Below are 18,975 nucleotides of genomic sequence, written 5' to 3' on the forward strand. Positions count from 1 at the left end.
GGGGGTGGGTCACAACTTGTATGGTAATGGGAAGGTGCAATGGTAGTGGGATTGGTGTTTGAATATAAAATGTAATGAAATATTGTGAACAATTTTATGAAAATAAAATAAAATTTTGAAAAAAATAGAACATGCCAAAGGGGAAAAAACACAGAACCCAGAGGAACAGCAGGGTTGGGCACAGGTCCAACTTACTGTGTCTGACATCAGTAATTTCTTCTTGTGAGAAGGAAAGCCATAGTTCTCAGTGACAAAATGAGAACAAGAATGACAGATTAAAAAATAAGATTGAAAAATCAGATGATACAAAATGTATCGAACGTACCAAACGTACCGAAAACCCGCCAGACTTTTTGTAAGAAATGTGGCAACCATTTCAGCCCCACAAAGTCACACAGTACAAGAAGAGCAAGGATTCTCTGTATGCCTAGGAAGAGCATCGTCATGACAGGAAGCGAGTGGTTGCGGAGGTCAGACTAAGCCTATTTTCCGGGAAAAGGCTAAAACTACAAAGAAGATTGTGTTGAGACTTGAATGCATCAAGCCCACCTGCAGTTCTAAGAGAATGCTGGCCATTAAGAGATGCAAGCATTTTGAACTGGGAGGCGATAAAAAGAGAAGGGGACAAGTGATCCAATTCTGAGCTTCATCTTTTATTATGAAGACAGAAATCCTGGGCTGTGTTAGACTGATGGAACAATTCGTGTTTTAAGAGGGAAATTAAGTAGTGTCATGAATAAACTCCCTGAGAGGAAATTTGCTTGAAAAAAATATGAATCTGTGAAATGAAAGATTATATGAATTAAAATTACATATATGGGAGATGTCCCGCAGCAAAGGGAATATTTCCATTTATTCGTTTCACTAGGAATGATTTCTAAGTCTGGGTAGTATTTGAGGATTAGTCTTTCCATAGGCAGAGGAATCTACTAGGAAAGAATAAATCAGAAGCAGTTTTTGATAGCCAGATGGACTGACATGTAGAATTGGAAGTATTACAAGCATTTGATCAGCTTTCTCCAAGAGGCATATGCTGAGGGAGGTGTTAACATAGAAGCTAATTAGTTATCCCAGAAAACTACAATGAAATATACAGTCTCACCATTCTGGAGTCATAATTTAGAGAGGGACCTGTAACAAATAATCCTCCTTTAACTGTTCCCTTAAAGTTGGGGTATTTAATATTAATATTTTTAAATATTTTAAACCAGTGAAGGATTGAAGACTTGATCAAGGAAATACCTTTTACATATTTACATATGAGAAAAACTAAAAAGAAAACTCTTAATAAATAAAATTAATTTATTGTGTTAAATATAATATTTATTGATGGATTAAAGAGATGGTGTCTCTAGTCTCAATAATTTCTGAGTGACGCTTTCCTCAATATTCAGATGTAAATTATTTGAAAGAATTCAGATATAAATAATTTTGAAGTCTGGGCCATTTCCAACCAAGAATACTCATACTACCTGTCGTGCCATACAAAAAGAACAAATTATTAATAATTTGCTTTCCTTCATCTAACTTATTGATTAGATAATTATTTGACATTACCTTATTACTGACCAAATCCATCCTTTAATTTATGAACTGTTATTATAAGCATACATAAATCTTAGAAATTTTAGATTAAAAACTATGAAGTAGTTTGTGTTCTGATTTTCTTTTGAGAAGAGTGGTCATATTTGCACAGATAAGTATGTTTTAAAACAACATGAAATAACTAGATTCTGGGAAAATGTTACAGTTCAGTATCATTTATTCCTTAGGGAAACTAAAATGTAAACTGTTCAGACTTATTTCAACAAGTGAGTTCTTAGTTTGATGATGCAAACAAAAACAAAAATAATTTACAAGAAAGATAGCGATCTGTATTTATAGTCAGTTCAGAATTTTAGAAATTTGGCCTTCTAGAACAAATAAATTACAAAGTTAAACAGTTATTATGAAACAAAATTTTATCTCATATTGGAAAATTCTAAGCATCTCAAGAGATGAAAAGAAAATGTTTTTGCATGGAAAAAAGATGAGCTGGGGTTTTGTTTTGATTTTGTAAATCCAAATAATTACAGGTACTCGTTTCTATTATTTTACACCTACTACTTTAAATGAATCGTATTGTCCTGGCCCTCTCCAAGTTCAATTAAAGGAGAACCTCTAGTGATAGATCTCAGATATCAATTGTACTTAGAGTTTTTGTTGTTGTTGGTTTTAGTCACCATGATTCACAGTACTATTGATGATAGGGTTTTCTACAAAGTGTTCTAACACCACAGTGTCTGTGAGAGTGCAGCTTTCTTCCACTATTTTCTCAGGATCCCTCCTCAGTTCTCCTCTCTCCCCACACTGGCAGTTTCCAGCTAATGTACCAAGATTGAGATAAATTGCTCTAGAAGCTTCTACGATTAGTAACTAGGAGAATAGAAATGTGAATTATAAATAGAATTATAAATAGAAATTATAAATAGAATTATAAATAGAAATACTCTGAAATGTACTCTTACATGTTCTTTGCCTTATAGACAGTAAATAGCTAAATTATAAATCATGAACTTATAAGACAATATAATCAATAAATAAGGCAATGAATGACATTTGTCTTATAGGGAACTAAAGTTATCTCTGATACAGTGTGTTGATGATTTAAGAAAGCACAGAATTTGTTTGTTTGAGGTATCAAATACAAGTTCAATTGAAACGTACAGATTTAACAAACCCTTCAGTAATTGCGCAAATTAGAATTTAGTAATATGAAGAGAACATCTATGAGTAAATACTTTGGAAGGTAGGAGACCATAATTGTGTTGTACTTCCTTATTGCTACTACTTGACTTTTTTTCTGTAAAAAAATGTAAAGCATCTATTATATTTTTAGAATGTCCATCTTATCTAAAATGATTGACGGATTCAGCTTAATTCCTTTGAAAATGTCTAAGACTTTTTCCAAAAAAGAACAAAAATTCCAGAATATGTATGGATATGTGTGGACAGCAACAACAAAAAATCCTGAATTATTAAAGTAGCTTTGAGAGAAAAGAAGATAAAATGGAGGCATCATACTCTTTGACTTCAAATTATGTTACAAAGGAATAGTAATTAAAACAGTATGATACTAGAACAAACGCATACACACAAACCAATGGATTTGATCAGAAATGCCAGAATAAATCCACACATACATGTCCAAAATCCACACATGCATGTATATCTGAAATACTACAGAGCTGTTAAAGCCATATAATGGAGAAAGGAAATCCTCTACAGCAAATAGTGTTGGGTAAGCTGGGCATGGAAAGAAAAAGAATGGAAGAAGGAAGGGGTATTGAAGGAGAGAAGAAAAGAGGAAGGACACTATTTGACACCATACACAAAAATTGACTTATAATGGATTTAAAACATGTATATAAAACATAAAGCAAAAAAACACGTGGAGGAAAACATTGCAGATGAACTCCAGGAACTCAGCATCAGAGATGTGTTTGGGATCTCAGCTGCCTTGGCAGGGAAGCAAAAACAAGAGAGACAATGAAACATCTCCAATTATATATGTGACTTAAAGATAGGAAATCATTTTTGCTATAACTTTACTTGTCATCTGTCTTCTTATTAAATACTGTCAAAAGTAAAATTTTATCAGGAATTACTTGTGATAAAAACTTCTTATAATTTACACTCATATGTGTTACATACTGCAATGTTTAAAAGCCATTGTGCTATACATTATATTCCTAATATTCTGTAACTGACAGTTTGTACCTTTTGCCTACTCCTTTGTTTTCCCTCCTCCCAGTTCCACTTCCTGATAACTACAGGAAGTAGTTTTTTTTTCCTTTCAAATTTTTTAATTTCACATATATAAAGTTACATAGTATTCTACCTTACTTATTTAATACCGTAATGCTCTCAAAATATATTCCTGTTGCAGATAACAAATGTTCCTCATTTTTATGACAGCCTAAGATCTCATTATGTGCTTATGTAATTATTTTAGTCTTTCATCCATTGATGGGCAATTGTGTTGTTTCTATGTCTGTGATACTAATAATAATGCTGTTGTGAACATGTGGGAAAAGATACCTTTTCAAATAAATACTTTGTTTCTTTGGGGATATTCCCAGATATGGTATTGTTGGATCATATGTGAATTCTGTTTTTCCTATTGTGAGAATCCTACATACTAGCTTTGATCCTGTTATACAAATTCTTTTTTTTATTAGTTTTTGGGGCACACCCAGAAGAGTACTGTGGGTCTTCTCCTGGCTTATTACTTGGGCATCACTACTGATGTCGGTGGGCCCCACGGGTGACTTACTCGAAACGGGGAGGAGAAAGACGGTCACTTTCTCTCCAACCGCCTCTAACGCCCGGGACCCAGGGTTACTGGGTTCTTGTCTCGATCGCGGAAAAGAATTTCAGGAGTAGACAAGCAGTAAAGTAGCAGATTTTATTTTAGAGGGTCTTAGAGAAGGAGGAAGGGATAAGTGGAAAAGAAAAACCAGTAGGAGTAATGTGCTCAAGAAAGAACGCGGGCTTCTCCGAAGATGGAGAGAGCTCTACACACATCCTAGCACTGGACACGAAAGCATGAAAGTACACATCTCAAGGGGGGAGATGCGGGCAACACATGTGCTTGGGCACCACATGTGCTCGGCCACGTGGGCACAAGCAGCACATGGGCTCAGGCAGCATATGCGCGCACTTCCTTTGTTCAAGGTGTCTTTTATAGGTTCTCTTCAACCTGCCCCCATGTGGGGCTTCTTCCCAGGTAAAAGTCCGTTGCTAAGGAGGTTACCAGGGAGGCTGGGTCTTCTTTTAGGCTGGATCACATTTTAATCAGATTAAGTGAGAGGTCGATAGAATTCCAGAAACTTCATGGGGAGGGGTCCGACCTCCTCAGTCTGCTGAAGGTCTTATCAGGTCTGTTTCTGTATCCACAAGGTGGGTCAGTCTCAGGATTCTCCTTCCCAAGAGACTTTGTTAATCTGTTTTATTGCCAAGGGCCTTTCCCTATCTACCTGCCTACATCACTACTAGTGATTCTTGGGGGACCTGCAGTGACAGATCTCCTAGACAACATGCCATGTACATAGCCCTTTGACCTATCTCTCTGGCCCCTGCTGTACAAATTGACAATTCTGTCCTACAAGTGTACTAAGGGTTTTATTTTCTCTACAATAATATATTTTATTTAATATATTTTATCTTTTGTCTTTTAGTATTATTTGCTTTGGGGATATCCCAGATGTGCTCAGGGACTCAGAGCTCTAGGTTCACTCCTGCTGAACTCAGGAACCGTATGGGGTGCCAAAGATTGAACTTCACTGGCCATGTGCAATGCAAGCACCCTCCTCGCTGTACTATGTCTCTGCCCCCACCTTTGTCATTTTCAGTGATGACCATTCTAGCAGATAAGTGAACCTCTGTAGGATAACAGCCATAGGTAGTTTAGGTTTATGGGTTACTCCCATGACAGTGCTCCCATTCCTCTGTATTTATTTGTAACTTCTTTTTTTGTGTTCTGTTGACTTGTAAATATTGTTGTTCTCTTCTCCTTGAGTCCTTTGCACAGTTCATTCAGAGTCATTTCCTTTTGTATGGGCACAGGAAGACTGTAGCAAATGCTATGCTTTGTAAACTGGGAGTCATTTGACTACATGATATTTTCCTCCTGAGCATCTGTTCTCGAGACCTAAGCTTCAGCTGCCCTTACTTCCTAGCTAGCACCCCCAAAAGCAGAGTCCCTATGAGAGACGGAACGGACCCGGAGCAAGCGGTGAGTTATGTGCTACCCTGGCATCGAGATGGGCCTGGCCAAAGTGCCTAATGCTTAACTATAAGTTAAGAGCTTGGTCATAGACAAATGCTGTCATGATCCAAAAAGCAGTAACTAGATTTAGACCCTGCTAGGATTAGGAATGATTAATCTGGCCTGAGTGCTGTAGTCTGAGTCTGCAAGATGTTGAGCTGCCCTACAAGCCTCAATGTATCTCTTACTGCATCTATACAAAAGTAACTAGTATTGAGATATTGATGGGGTTTTTGGACTGAGGAAAGGAGAAAAACCCCCTTAAGAAGTATTTTGCCAGTGGGCAGTCAGGAAGGGCTTTGGAATGCCCCTAGGTGGTGTTTCCTTTGAACCTGGTGGGCCCTCAGGAAGGGCTTTCTTATGTTGATTTTGCTACCTGACTGTTTGTAGCCCAGAGCCCAAGGTGGAGAGAGACAAGGAAGGGGAGAATCCAGAGAGCGATAATGGAGGAGTGAGGAGTTAGGAAGAAAGGGTGCCTGAGATGAGAGACAGAAGATGGAATAAACGGTAATGGTAACTAATCGGCATCCTTGGCCAACAGCCATCCTGATCCAGCCCATACACAGCAGCTCCAGAGCACCAAACGCATGTGGTGAGACAGAGCCACCTGGAGAACCCTCAAACACATGCCCTTCGGCATGCTTAGTTTTTTACAAACCTCTATTTTGTTTCAATTTATATCTCACTAATGATTAACAGTGTTGAAAGTCTTTCATATTCCTGTGGCCAGGGACATTAACTGTTCAGGATTTGGGTGGGTTTTTCTTTATCTATTTTTAATGAAATGTTTAGGTTTTTTGCTGTTGAGACGTGTAATTTCATTTATACATTTAAATATCATCCCCTTGTCACATATATATATATATATATATATATATATATGGTTTCATTTTTTTCTCATTTTATTGTCTTCACTTTGGTGATTATTTCTTTCTTTATGCACAAAACTGTTTGATTTAATATGTTTGTTTTCTCTTTGGTAGTTTGTGCTTTAGGTATCATGTCAAAAAAATTTTGAAACCCATGTCAAGCACCTTTATTTCCTGTATTTTTATAGGAATGTTATGGTTTCAGGTGTTATATTTGTTTTTAATTCTCTCTCTCTCTCTCTCTCTCTCTCTCTCTCTCTCTCTCTCTCTCTCTCTCTCTCTTGCTCTCTCTCCTCTCTTTCCTTATTGTGTAAGTTAGGTATCTAATTTATTCCTTGTGAATTCCTTATGTCCATGTGAACATAAAATTTTGTGAAGGTCAAATAAAGGCATAAAGCACTGTAGCACTGTCATCCCATTGTTCATCGATTTGCTCTTGCAGGCACCAGTAACGTCTCCATTGTGAGACTTATTACTGTTTTTAGCTTATCGAATAAACCACGGGTAGCTTGCCAGGCTCTGCCATGCGGGTGGGATACTCTTCATAGCTTGCTGGGCTCTCCAAGAGGGACGGAGAAATCGAACCCGGGTCAGTCGCATGCAAGGCAAACACCCTACCCGCTGTGCTATCGCTCTAGTCCATAAATACAAGATAAAAATTACAGTACTCATCTGTGTCAAAACCATAATGTCCAAAAGTAGAGTATAGGGGAAATTGTCTGCCATAGAGGCAGAGGGAGGGTTGGGTTGGGGGCGGGCGCAGATACTGGGGACATTGGTGGTAGAGAATGTGCACTGGTGGAGGGATGGGTGTTTGATCATTGTATGACTGACACTCAAACATAAAAGCTTTATAACTGCATCTCACGGTGATGCAATAAAAATTTTTTTTAATTACAGAAATCTTTAAAAAAAATCACAGTTCTCTATCCCTTATTAAAATAGCTTTTAGCAGTCCACAAAAACACTAGCAAACTGATCTTAGCAGCTTGCTAAGAGACTTATATGCTATTTCATTTGTCTATGGAACTTGGGAGTATTAAATATAATTAAATTGATATAATATACCACATGAATATACTAAATGAAAGGGTGAAATAGATAACCATGATTAATTCATGAAACATATTTACAAAATAAAGCAACTTTTAATAAAAGAAACACCTAAGAAAACTAGGAACAGAAGAAAATTTTCTCCATCTAACAAATACTAACATTTATGAATAATTATAGCTAACATCAAACTCAATGCAAAAAACTGAAAGCTTTCTCTATAAGATAAAGAACAAAGCAAGGATTTTCTCTTTCACCACCACTGTTAAACATTATACTATAAAGTATACCAGAACAAGAAATTTTTGTCATCACAATTGAAAATAAATATGTATCTGTTACCTCCATCTCTACTAATTAAATGTATATGTAGAAAAATCACAAAACATCTAAAAAAAACTACTATAGCTAATAAATTCAGCAGAGTTACCTGTCTGAGATCAACTCCATAAAATAAATTGTATTCACAAACAGCAAATAATTGGAAAAGAATACTAAGAAAAATTTTAATTAAAATATTTTAGCTTAAAAAAGGAAATTAATTTTTAATATATTATTTTTTAAAACTTAGAAAGGGCTTGGGCCACACCCAGTGTTGCTTAGAAACTACTCCTTGCTCTGTGTTCAAAGGACCTTGTGGGACCAGCAGTCAAACCTGGAACTCAATCTGCAAAGCATGCTTTTCATGCTCTCAGCAACTTGTACTCTTTCTCTACCCCTGGGGACATTTTTAAGCAAGGATATAGTAGATTTATATACTTAAGAGTAAAAGATCATTGCTGAAAAAAAATTAAGGACTACTTAAATTAATTGAAAGATATCTGATATTGATAGAAGACCGTATCTTCACTACCCCCCCCAAGGTATCTGATGCAAGATAATTCCTATGAAAATATTTCACAAAGTTACATACAGAAACCTTTTGATGAAATAGAATAAAGTTATTTTGTAAATCAGGGAACTCTTGAATGAACAAGGAAATAATGAAAATAAGAAGGATAGGAAATTGGGGAATTGATGTTAACTGGTCTTCCAGTTTCTTTGTGGTAATGGGAAAAAAAGTTGAAAATAGTGGTGATGATTGCATGAATTTTTTAAAGTAATAAGTGCCACTTAATTCCATAGTAAGAATGGCTTAGGGAGCAAATTTAATGTTAAATATTTTAATCATAGTTTTAAAATTCTTTAGAAGTTTATGGTACTTCTTACCTCTTTACAGAAACCAGACATTTTAAAACTACGTGATTTATCCTGATAATTTATACACTATTGAAGATTAAGTAATCAAAAGCAATTTTACTTGTTAAAATATTAAATTTCCAGTCTGGTACAGTTGACTCTGGAATCCTCAGAATGTAAGAGATAAAGATGAAATTTAAAATCTATTTTGCATTAACTTTTCAAGTATATTAACAGAATAACTCCATACCTATTTTTGCTAGTAAAAATACACTCCACCTCTGCTAAGACCTACTTATATCAATCAACTTTTGACACAATAAAATTCTTACGTAATATGATGAACACAGAGAAGTAAAACACAATACTTCAACCTTTTGTCTGTCCCATCACACATGAAGGATAGGGCATACCTTTTAAATCTGGATTTCAGAGTTCTCTGAATTAACCTCTGAATATATTTTTTCATAAGGACTAAATGTATTTCAAACACATTCATAATATTTACTGATGAAAATATACCTGAAAGACTTGATTTTGGACATTCTCAAAAATACTAATGATTCTATTACTGCCTTTACTTATATCCCCCCCTCATCCATCCATCTAACAGAAAACATGTTGGATACTTGCTGTAAACACTCTGTAAGTTACTTAAGTCACAAAAATAAGTAAGAATTGTTGATAGTCTTTTTTGTCTCTGAAAGAATACTCAGAATAATAGAACCTATTCTTTGGTTTCCATCAAGATAAATTTGAACTAAATACTTTGGGGGGAACGTTAGTGTCATGTTTGCTAGAATATAAAAAGTCAGAGGTAAAATTGATTCTACAAAGTAGAACTTAGGAAGAAGCAGAAGTACCAATTAGAGATTCTGGAAAGCCTGTTCTTTGTATTCTTTCTAAACTAGATAGTGACTTAAAGATTTTCTTCACAGTATCTTTTCAGTCTATGATTTCGTACAATTACTCTCTTCAAGAAGTTTTTTGTTTTCTGCAGTCCTGGGCATCAGACCCACAGCCTCACACTTGTGAGGTTTGCATTATGCATTATGCTGAGACATATCCTGGGCCCTATCTAAGAACATTTTTCTCTTTTATTCCTGTTAGAAAACATCTTATTCTCAACTTACATGGTCATGACCCTTTTTTTTAAATAGTTTTTAAAGTTACCTGAGCATTTTATGTCACAATTTATAGGAACATTGAATCTGTTTTTTTCTCTGAGGCCCTTTAGTATTCTGCCCTACATCTTCCTAAACCTTAGGACCCAGGAAAGCAGAGCTTGTTTCAGAGGAAATAAAAAAAGTACTTCAGTACTTGATCTCAAAAATGGTCGACCCAGAAACACATAGTATTTTTGTTGGATAGTCATTTTGCTTGTCAAGTCTAATGGCAATGCCTAAGTTCTAAGGAAGTATAAATAAACCCTGTGCACAGAAGAATATCTGTGAAGTGCCTTAAAACATACCGCTTTGAAAGTTAGTAAACTGAAATTTTTAATCCAGTTTTTTTGAGAACAGAGATAGAAGTGATTATGTTGTACAAAAGTTACCAGAATTGAAGACAGGTTCAAGATAAGGCCATAGGAAGACCCTGAACTCACCTCCCTTGAATACAGCAAGTCTACCAACACATTTCCTCTGACAGAATGGAAGAAAACCAGTCACTTCATAACAGAGATACAGAAACCATATTGGAATGAGGAGTGGCAATACACAATACACAGTGCACATGGCAATGCACAATCCAGAGTGATAACACAAATATGGAACTTCTCACTGAGGAGAATGAGCTTTATATCCCTAATCAGGCCTTCCAACCCTTGAAACCTGCACAGGCAAGACACACCCCCAAAAGTACCAGGTTTTCAGGGCTGGAAAGGATAGGGCTGATGCTTGTTTTACATACAGCCATCCTGGGCAATCTTCAGTACCCCAAATAGTCCCCTGAACCACGCCAGGAGTGATCCCTGAGTGCAGAGCCAGCAATAAGCCCTGAGCACTGCCAGGTGTGGCTCCCAAACAAAAACAAATAGAAAAATGCCAGGTTCACCAGGCCCATGGTGAACTCTTGAATTCAGGCAGCGTATTATTTGCCATAGGGTATATTTTTTTTAAAAAAATGCATTTAATAAATTTCCTAGACATAGTATCAAGGAGATTTATTAATGTTAGGTCTTAGAAAATCTGTACAGGGCAGTTACTTACTGGTAAGGAAACAGATTAGTAATTAAAAACTTCCAGCAAAGCCAAGGATCAACTGGTTTCACTTGCAGAAGTGGTGACTTCTGCAAAACATTAAAAGATGATTGCTTCATGGGCCTTAACTACCCTTCTGTCCATTTTAATGATTCCTTTATATATCTGTTGTTTCTTTTTTCCATTTGTTTCCATTTGCCTTTTCATTTGGATGATTTTCCATGGTGAATTTCTCTGTTACACCACTTTGTCTATACATGTCTGTTTATGTGTTTTTTCTATGTTGTTGCCATAAGAATTATATCAATCTTTATGTTTCTAATGGTTTTTTATGTGCTGGCATTTATTGATGATCTTTAGACTAAACAAAGTCTGTTCTTTTCTTCCTCCCCTTTAATGTTCTGTATTGTTAACTTTTATCTGCTTATATGTCTGATTACTATTTATGTCAGCATGCTTGATGTTTGATGTTTTTTTCCCCTCTTCATTTTCTTTTCCTGTATGAACACTTACATTCTTAAATATTTTAATGAAGGTCTGGGATAAAATCCATTAGCTTTTGTTTATCTGGGGAAGTCTTTATTTCTTCACCATACTTGAATGTCAGTTGTGTTGAGTAGAACTTTCTTGGTTGTAATTTTTGTCTTTTAGCATTATGTATATGTCATTCTACTGTTTCCTAACTTGAAGGTTTCTGCGAGAAATCTAGTGACATCCTGATCAAGGTTACTTATATTACTTTTGATTTTTTTCCTTAGCACCCTATAATATGTCTTTGGCATTTTAGACATTTGACTGTTCTCTTAGCTTCCTGGACTTCTATAATTAGTTCTTTCCTTAAAGACTTGTAAGTTTCCAAATATTATTTCTATGTTAAGGCAAACTGTTCTTTCTCTCTCACCTCTGGTCTTTCATTATCCTGATATTACCTCTTCTGGTGAAGTGTGGTATTTCTCAAAGGTTTCTTACTTTCCCTTATTCTTATTTTTCTCTTCTCTTCCGCTTCAGTTATTATTGAGCTATTATATTGTTTCACGCCTTCCCTATTTAGCTTATTTTTTCTTTCCATTAGCCTTTTTATTTAATTTAAATTGATGTTTATATGCAACATCTCTCTAGAGTTTTTGTAATGGCTTCAATATCTATTGATAAACTCCTCTTTGTTCCTGAACTTCTTTTCCTCTTTCATTGCTTCAGTGTATTCACTGTCCATTTCATAATTCATGGTTTTATATACATTATTTAAAATTCATTCTCAGACTCAGCGTTGCTGTGACTTTGAAATTACGTTTTTTTGTCACTGAATTTATCTTTAAATCAAACAATTGCTTTGATTTTCCACTAGAAGGCACTGTACATCTTAATTTAAGAATGTGTTTTCTAGACTAAGAAATGTAAGCCAAATAGGGTTAATCCCTATAGCTACTGAGAGTATCCCACCTGCACAGCAGAGCCTGGCAAGCTACCCGTGGCATATTTGACATGCCAAAAACAGTAACAAGTCTCACAATGGAGACGTTAGTGGTGCCCGCTCGAGCAAATCAGTGAACAATGGGATGACAGTGACAGTAACAGTGACAGCTGTCCTGAGCAAGGAAGACCAACCTGTGAAATTCCTCACTATTCCTTTTCCTTTCGTGATCAGATTCTCTCTCTGAACTCAATATATTCTTTCTTTGGTTCAGCTCAGGTCGCTACTGTAATTGGTAATGTTCTCTGTCAATGACTTGCCTGGATTTCCAGTGAAAGAAAGAGCATCAGTTTTTCTGCATTTTGCTTTATAACCCTCTTCAGAGGCAGAATTAGAGAATGCGTTTTTGTAGCATAAGACCCTGATGACTGCAGGTGCTTATTACTGATAGATTAGGGGATAGGAGATGTCCCCTGCCATGTTGTGTCTGCTGAAATGGCTTGCACTTATCTAACTAAATTTCACTGCCTTATAGGTATGTGGTTTCTTCTCTCCTCTGAAGTCCCCTATTCTTTAAAAACTCATTTTTTTAAAAAAGCTAATATTAAGTAGCAATGATAATTATCCACCTTACTATAAAAACATTGCTGAGATAGCTGTCCTAGAATAAGGTCATCTTGTAGTGTTCAGAGTTGGAAATTTTATAGCACTGTAGCACTGTCCTCCCATTGTGAGACTTGTTACTGTTTTCGAATGCGCCATGGGTAGCTTGCCAGGCTCTGCCGTGCAGGTGGGATACTCTTGGTAGCTTGCCGGGCTCTCCAAGAAGGATGAAGGACTCAAACCCAGGTTGGCCGCATGCAAGGCAAAAATGCCCTACCCGCTGTGCTATCGCTCCAGTCCAGAAATTTTGTAGTCTAATATATATATTTTTTCTGCCTTTTCTTCTTTCTACCAGTAAAGGAAACTAATAATGTTTTCATAAGGGATGAAGGTTTGAGGCCACACCCTGCAGTGCTCAGGGTTTAATCCTGGCTCCGCACTATGGATTACTCCTGTCAGGCTCAGTGGACCGTATGTGATGCCAGGGATAGAACTGTGTGCAAGGCAATGCTCTACCCACTGTGGAAACTAGTGTTACTGAAGTCAATTTTAGAGTGAAGAGGGTATTGTCATTGATTATACCTGAACAACCAATAAACTGGGATGGCCCTGAATAAACGTGCATGTATCACAATCATCCTATTCTTAATACTTCACGTTTTGCCATATCTGTGCTCACTTTTGTTTTCTGCAGCTATACTTATAGAATAGTTTCTTTATCATTATTTCTTTGAATCAAACTACGGAAAACTTTGAATCTAAAGAATTCAAGACCTGTATATATCCTTTTGAACAAAGAAGTTGCATTTTTTAAAATCACATTTATTAAGTTTCCAAAAACACTGTTGCCTATTCTCTACCCTACATTTGTGAAAAGGTTTTTGAAAAGGTATATGAACTACTTTGGGAATATTTGTTATTTGTGTGTTGGGATAACTTCTGTATGTGAGAAATTCTTCCTCTTTCTGCCATATACATATACATACAGAAAGGCCTTAAAATACTGTTTAGAAAACAGTGGTGTGGTGGTATTAAAAATCTGTTGGTAATAGAACTCCCTAAGTATGATCTCCTTAAGTGTAAAGCCCAAAAGTTAGATGCAAGGTGGATCTAACATTGGAATATGGAGAGATAACATTTTGTATATTATGCTTATCTAAACAGAGAAAAATTTAAGCTTTACTAGTATTACGACTGGCACGGGCATTCTCTCTTAGAAATTATGATGTTATATAATGTTAGTTCAAGGTAAAATCTGACAGCACAGAAAGATTGACTTCCTTAATTTGTTTTTCATGTGAGACAATATATTGAAGTTTACATATGCTAACTTACATGGATTTTTGGATTATATTAACTAGTTTGAGCTAAAGTGTATCACTATATCACTGTATCACTGTCATCCCATTGTTCATCGATTTGCTCGAGCGGGCACCAGTAATGTCTCCGTTGTGAGACTTGTTACTGTTTTTAGCATATCGAATATGCCATGGATAGCTTGCGAGGCTCTGCTGTGCGGGCAGGATACTCTCCATAGCTTGCTGGGCTCTCCAAGAGGGACAGAGGAATCGAACCTGGATCAGCCTCGTGCAAGGCAAACGCCCTACCCGCTGTGCTATTGCTCCAGCTCTAGGTAAAGTGACAGCACAAAGAAGAGACTTAAACAAGAATATTATATGATTGAAGATTATATTACAAAACAAAAAAAGAGTTGAGATAGCATTCTAATACAAACATTTTATAAACTATGAAAATGAATTATAATATGACAGAAGTCCAGGATTTTAATTTAAATTTATTAAACCTCTGAAATATAGCTCTCAATTTTTTTCTGAAATATCACTTCAGCTCATCTTTTTAAATTTCACATCATGAATTTATAAAGTAAATATATCTTACAAATAAACACTTATATGAAATTTTAATAAAAATGCTGAAGACACTAGTAATGAAAAACTTCAAGTTTATTGATTGGAAGAGATAATATTTGATGTCCATACTACACAAAGCAATATAGGGTTTGATGCAATTAATAACAAAATGCCAGTGAATGCAAACCACAATGCTCAAAAGGAGAGAGAGAGAAAGAGAGAGAGATTAAGAGAGAGAGTGAGAGCACCTGCTGTACAAGCAGGCTAGGGGCAGGGGAGGTGATGGGAGGGAAACTGGGGACACTGGTGCTGGGAAATGTACACTGGTGGAGGGATGGGTGTTGGAACACTGTATGACTGAAACCAAATTATGAACAGCTTTGTAAAGATCTAGCTCACAGTGATTCAATCATAAAAAAACTTTTTTAAAAAAATGCCAGTGGAATCATATATAGAGAAAAAAAATCCTAATACCTTTGAGGGGCAATGAATGATCTCTAATAGCCAAAGCATTCTTTTATTTGTTTGTGCTTTGGGGCCACACCCTGCGGTGCTCAGTGCTTACTCCTGACTCAGTGATCACTCCTGGCAGGGATCAGGGGGTCATACAGAGTGCTGGGGATTGAACGCAACTGCCACCTGCATACAAGGCAAGCACTTTACCCACTATATCATCTCTCCAGCCCCCAGCGAAAACGCAGTCGTAAGAGAGATTTTCCAGGTATTCTACCACTGCAGTTCCCAGCCTCCATGTTATCTTTGAACCCTAGCATTGAACATTACGACCTCGTTGGCTTTGGATCATAGGGAGTGCCCTCTGAGCACTACTTAACAAATCCTCAGAATAGCTTCATATGGAATTTTGCTAAACTGTATGAACAAAATTTTTAAAATAAAGTTGTTCATAATCAGAAGTTTTAATAAAAATTTTTACCATAGTTGCCAAAATAACACAATGAAATTTAAATTTGAAAGTTTTCTTATATGAAAATAATTATATTTGATGTAGGTTTAGGGCTGGAGCGATCGCTCAGCGGTTGGGCTTTCGCCTTTCACTAGGCCAACCTGTGTTCGATTCCTTCGCCCCTCTCAGAGAGCCCCGCAAGCTACTGAGAGTATGGAGCCCGCACGGCAGAGCCTGGCAAGCTACCTGTGTGTATTGAATATGCCAAAAACAGTAACAATAAGTCTCTCAATGAGAGACATTACTGGTGCCCGCTCGAACAAATCGATGAGCAATGGGATGACAGTGACAGTGATGCAGGTTTATAAATTATGTGATTAGATTATAAGTGGTAAACCTTGTGCACAGAAAGATCAAATAACTTTTTCTTTAAGTAAGTCACAGAACATGGATAACCATTCCATACCCCATGCTATTTGCTGATTTTGCTGTCTCAGCCCTTAAAATCCCTTACTGAACAAGACTTGGGTAGTTTCTTAACAATGAAGAAAACCTTAGCACTGCACTATAGGACTGTCATCCTGTTGTTCATCGATTTTCTCGAGTGGGCACCAATAACGTTTCCATTGTCAGACTTGTTACTGTTTTTGGCATATCCAATATGCCACAGGTAGCTTGCCAGGCTCTGCCATGCAGGCAGGATGCTCTCAGTAGCTTGCTGGGCTCTCCAAGAGGGACGGAGGAATCAAACCTTGGAAGAAAACCTTACCAAGAATAAAACATACTTCTTAGGAAAGTCAAGATACTCTTTTTTCATAGTAGCTGTGTTCAAAATGCAGTACTTTTTCTATTCTAAAGAGCTTTAAAATATATGTTGATACACCTTCTAGGTTTCCACAGACGTGCAGCTCCAGTTACAAGAAGGCAGTTCCCACATGGTGCACATAGGATGGATTACCTGCACTTTGAGGATGATAGCCGCGGATGGTGGTTTGACATGGATATGGTGATCATCTATATTTACTCAGTGAACTGGGTCATTGGGTTTATTGTTTTCTGCTTTCTTTGCTATTTTTTCTTTCCGTTTTAGGAATTTTCATACCTTACTACAGTTGAACAATCATAAACAATATAGTTGGCAATTGCCTAAACATTTATAAAATGTGCTTCGAAGTTTTTATAATGTTGCATTATATAAATTGTTGGTGTCTATAATCTAAGAATAATGGACTTATTTATTAATGTTTCCTTGTAACAAACTAAACTTTATTCAAGAGCTAATCTATTTAGAGCACTTAGCAAAAGTGCACTATTAATTTCATAGTTACTGGTTTAGGATTTGTGGGCTCTAATTTTACAGTGTCATTTTACAATGTCATTTTTATACTTACCTTGATTGTAGGGACTGAGGTTTTTTTCCTCCACTTAAAAATAGTTAAGGCATAAAGTGAAATGATACACTTGGTACATAGTACCTTTATTGACAAAATATTTAGTCAATCACCACTATTCTCAGGCAATGCATTAATTGCAGATTCTTATTAGTGCATTAAAGATAAACCATATTCTCTGGGAACTAATCTAGCAGGGTATATTCAGTTTTAATTTCCAATTATCTTTACTTATGTCCCATTTTGTTACCAAGAAAACTTACTATCCTTTTCTTACAGTCTAATAATAGCTTTAGTAAAACATTTTTCATTATTACAAAACCAGAATAGTATTTACAAAAATAACAGTAAGCATCACCATTAGACACTTAGGGACATATACTAATACTTTTTGAATTGCAGGATAACTCACCTGAAGAAATTAATTTACTGATTTTCAGTAGTCTAAAGGATCAGTGCATGCAAAATCACCAAAATGTATTTAGTGATTCATTAAACTAGGAGGCTGTCAAATATACTGTAAATGTGCAATAAAGAGTGACTTTTAAATTTTTTATTGTTATTAATTTATTTAATGAATGTCTGGAATAAAATTATTAAATAAATTTATGATTAATAGAAAATATTAAAATCATTTTTATTATTATAGTAATCCTTAAAATATTTTTCCTTTTGGGGAAAAAAAAGGATATCTGAATTATCCCTGTAAGAGCAAGGAGTTGGAGCAGTATCCCATTTTTAAAACATTTTAATTTTATTTTTTATTTATATAATTCCTTTACAATATTATAGAATTCCAGGGGCATAACATAATGCACCTCTACATGTCTGTCTCTCATCCAGATCCACCAGTGAAGTTCCAGTGCTATTGCATCACCAAAAAGACCCCTTCACCTGTCCTTCTGTTCACCCAGCCCATCCCTTTACTAATGACCTTAATTTTCACCAACTCTAAGATTAAATTCTGTTGTTTTCTTACCAGCACCTTCACTTTAATTATTTATATTCTACTTTTGAGTTAAAAACCTGACAATTTGTATTTTACTTTCTTACCTATTTCACTTAGCACTCTTCAAGTCCTATCCAATTGAATATATCCAAATGTTATGTTTTTATTTTTTAACAAAAGAAATATTTCATTTATATGTTGCACCAGTCAAATGTCGATGGACATTTAAGTCAATTTTGTGTTTTGACTATAATGAATAGTATTACTATGAATATAAAACTACAAATATCTCTTCTAATTAATGTTTTCATGTTCCTCAGATAATGCTTAGGAACGATATTACCGAACCATATGGTATTTATATTTTTTTATTTTTAAAGACATTTTATAATACTTTTACTGTAAAGTATATTCAAGAATATACCAGCTACATTTTCTCAAGTATAAGACAGAAATTAATGTTTCTCTTTGATTCCTGAGACCCTGTCTTTTGGAGGACCCAGTGCCTTGCCATGTCTATGATGCTCGCCTTGAGGATACCAACATAAAGGATATTTTGTTAAATTGTTCTATCATAGGTCCTTGCTCTAAGGATTCACTTCTTTTTATTATCTGGTTTTGAGCACTTAATCATATTTCTTCATTATTATGCACACAATCTGTTAAGAAATAGGTTTTGTGTGTTCATACAGAATGTCCACAGAAGGCTGGTAGCATCAGATGTCAAAGCAAGGT

General features: G+C 35.8%; 1 protein-coding gene and 1 pseudogene across 2 annotated transcripts in view; both read left to right on the plus strand.

Moving 5' to 3' along the window:
* RNF180 (ring finger protein 180) overlaps positions 1-17,845 on the plus strand; it is a 143,080-nt gene extending 125,235 nt beyond the window's left edge. For both annotated transcript variants that reach the window (XM_055147164.1, XM_055147167.1), the window contains exon 7: positions 16,791-17,845. In XM_055147164.1, the coding sequence (XP_055003139.1) occupies positions 16,791-16,990 (200 nt within the window). In that variant the 3' untranslated portion in view covers positions 16,991-17,845. The remainder of the gene's footprint in view (positions 1-16,790) is intronic.
* Positions 301-643, plus strand: LOC129400827 (60S ribosomal protein L36a-like; annotated as a pseudogene).
* Positions 17,846-18,975: the final 1,130 nt, after the last annotated feature.

This window comes from Sorex araneus, chromosome 1 (genome assembly GCF_027595985.1).
Source record: "Sorex araneus isolate mSorAra2 chromosome 1, mSorAra2.pri, whole genome shotgun sequence".
In the NCBI taxonomy this organism is placed as follows: domain Eukaryota; kingdom Metazoa; phylum Chordata; class Mammalia; order Eulipotyphla; family Soricidae; genus Sorex; species Sorex araneus.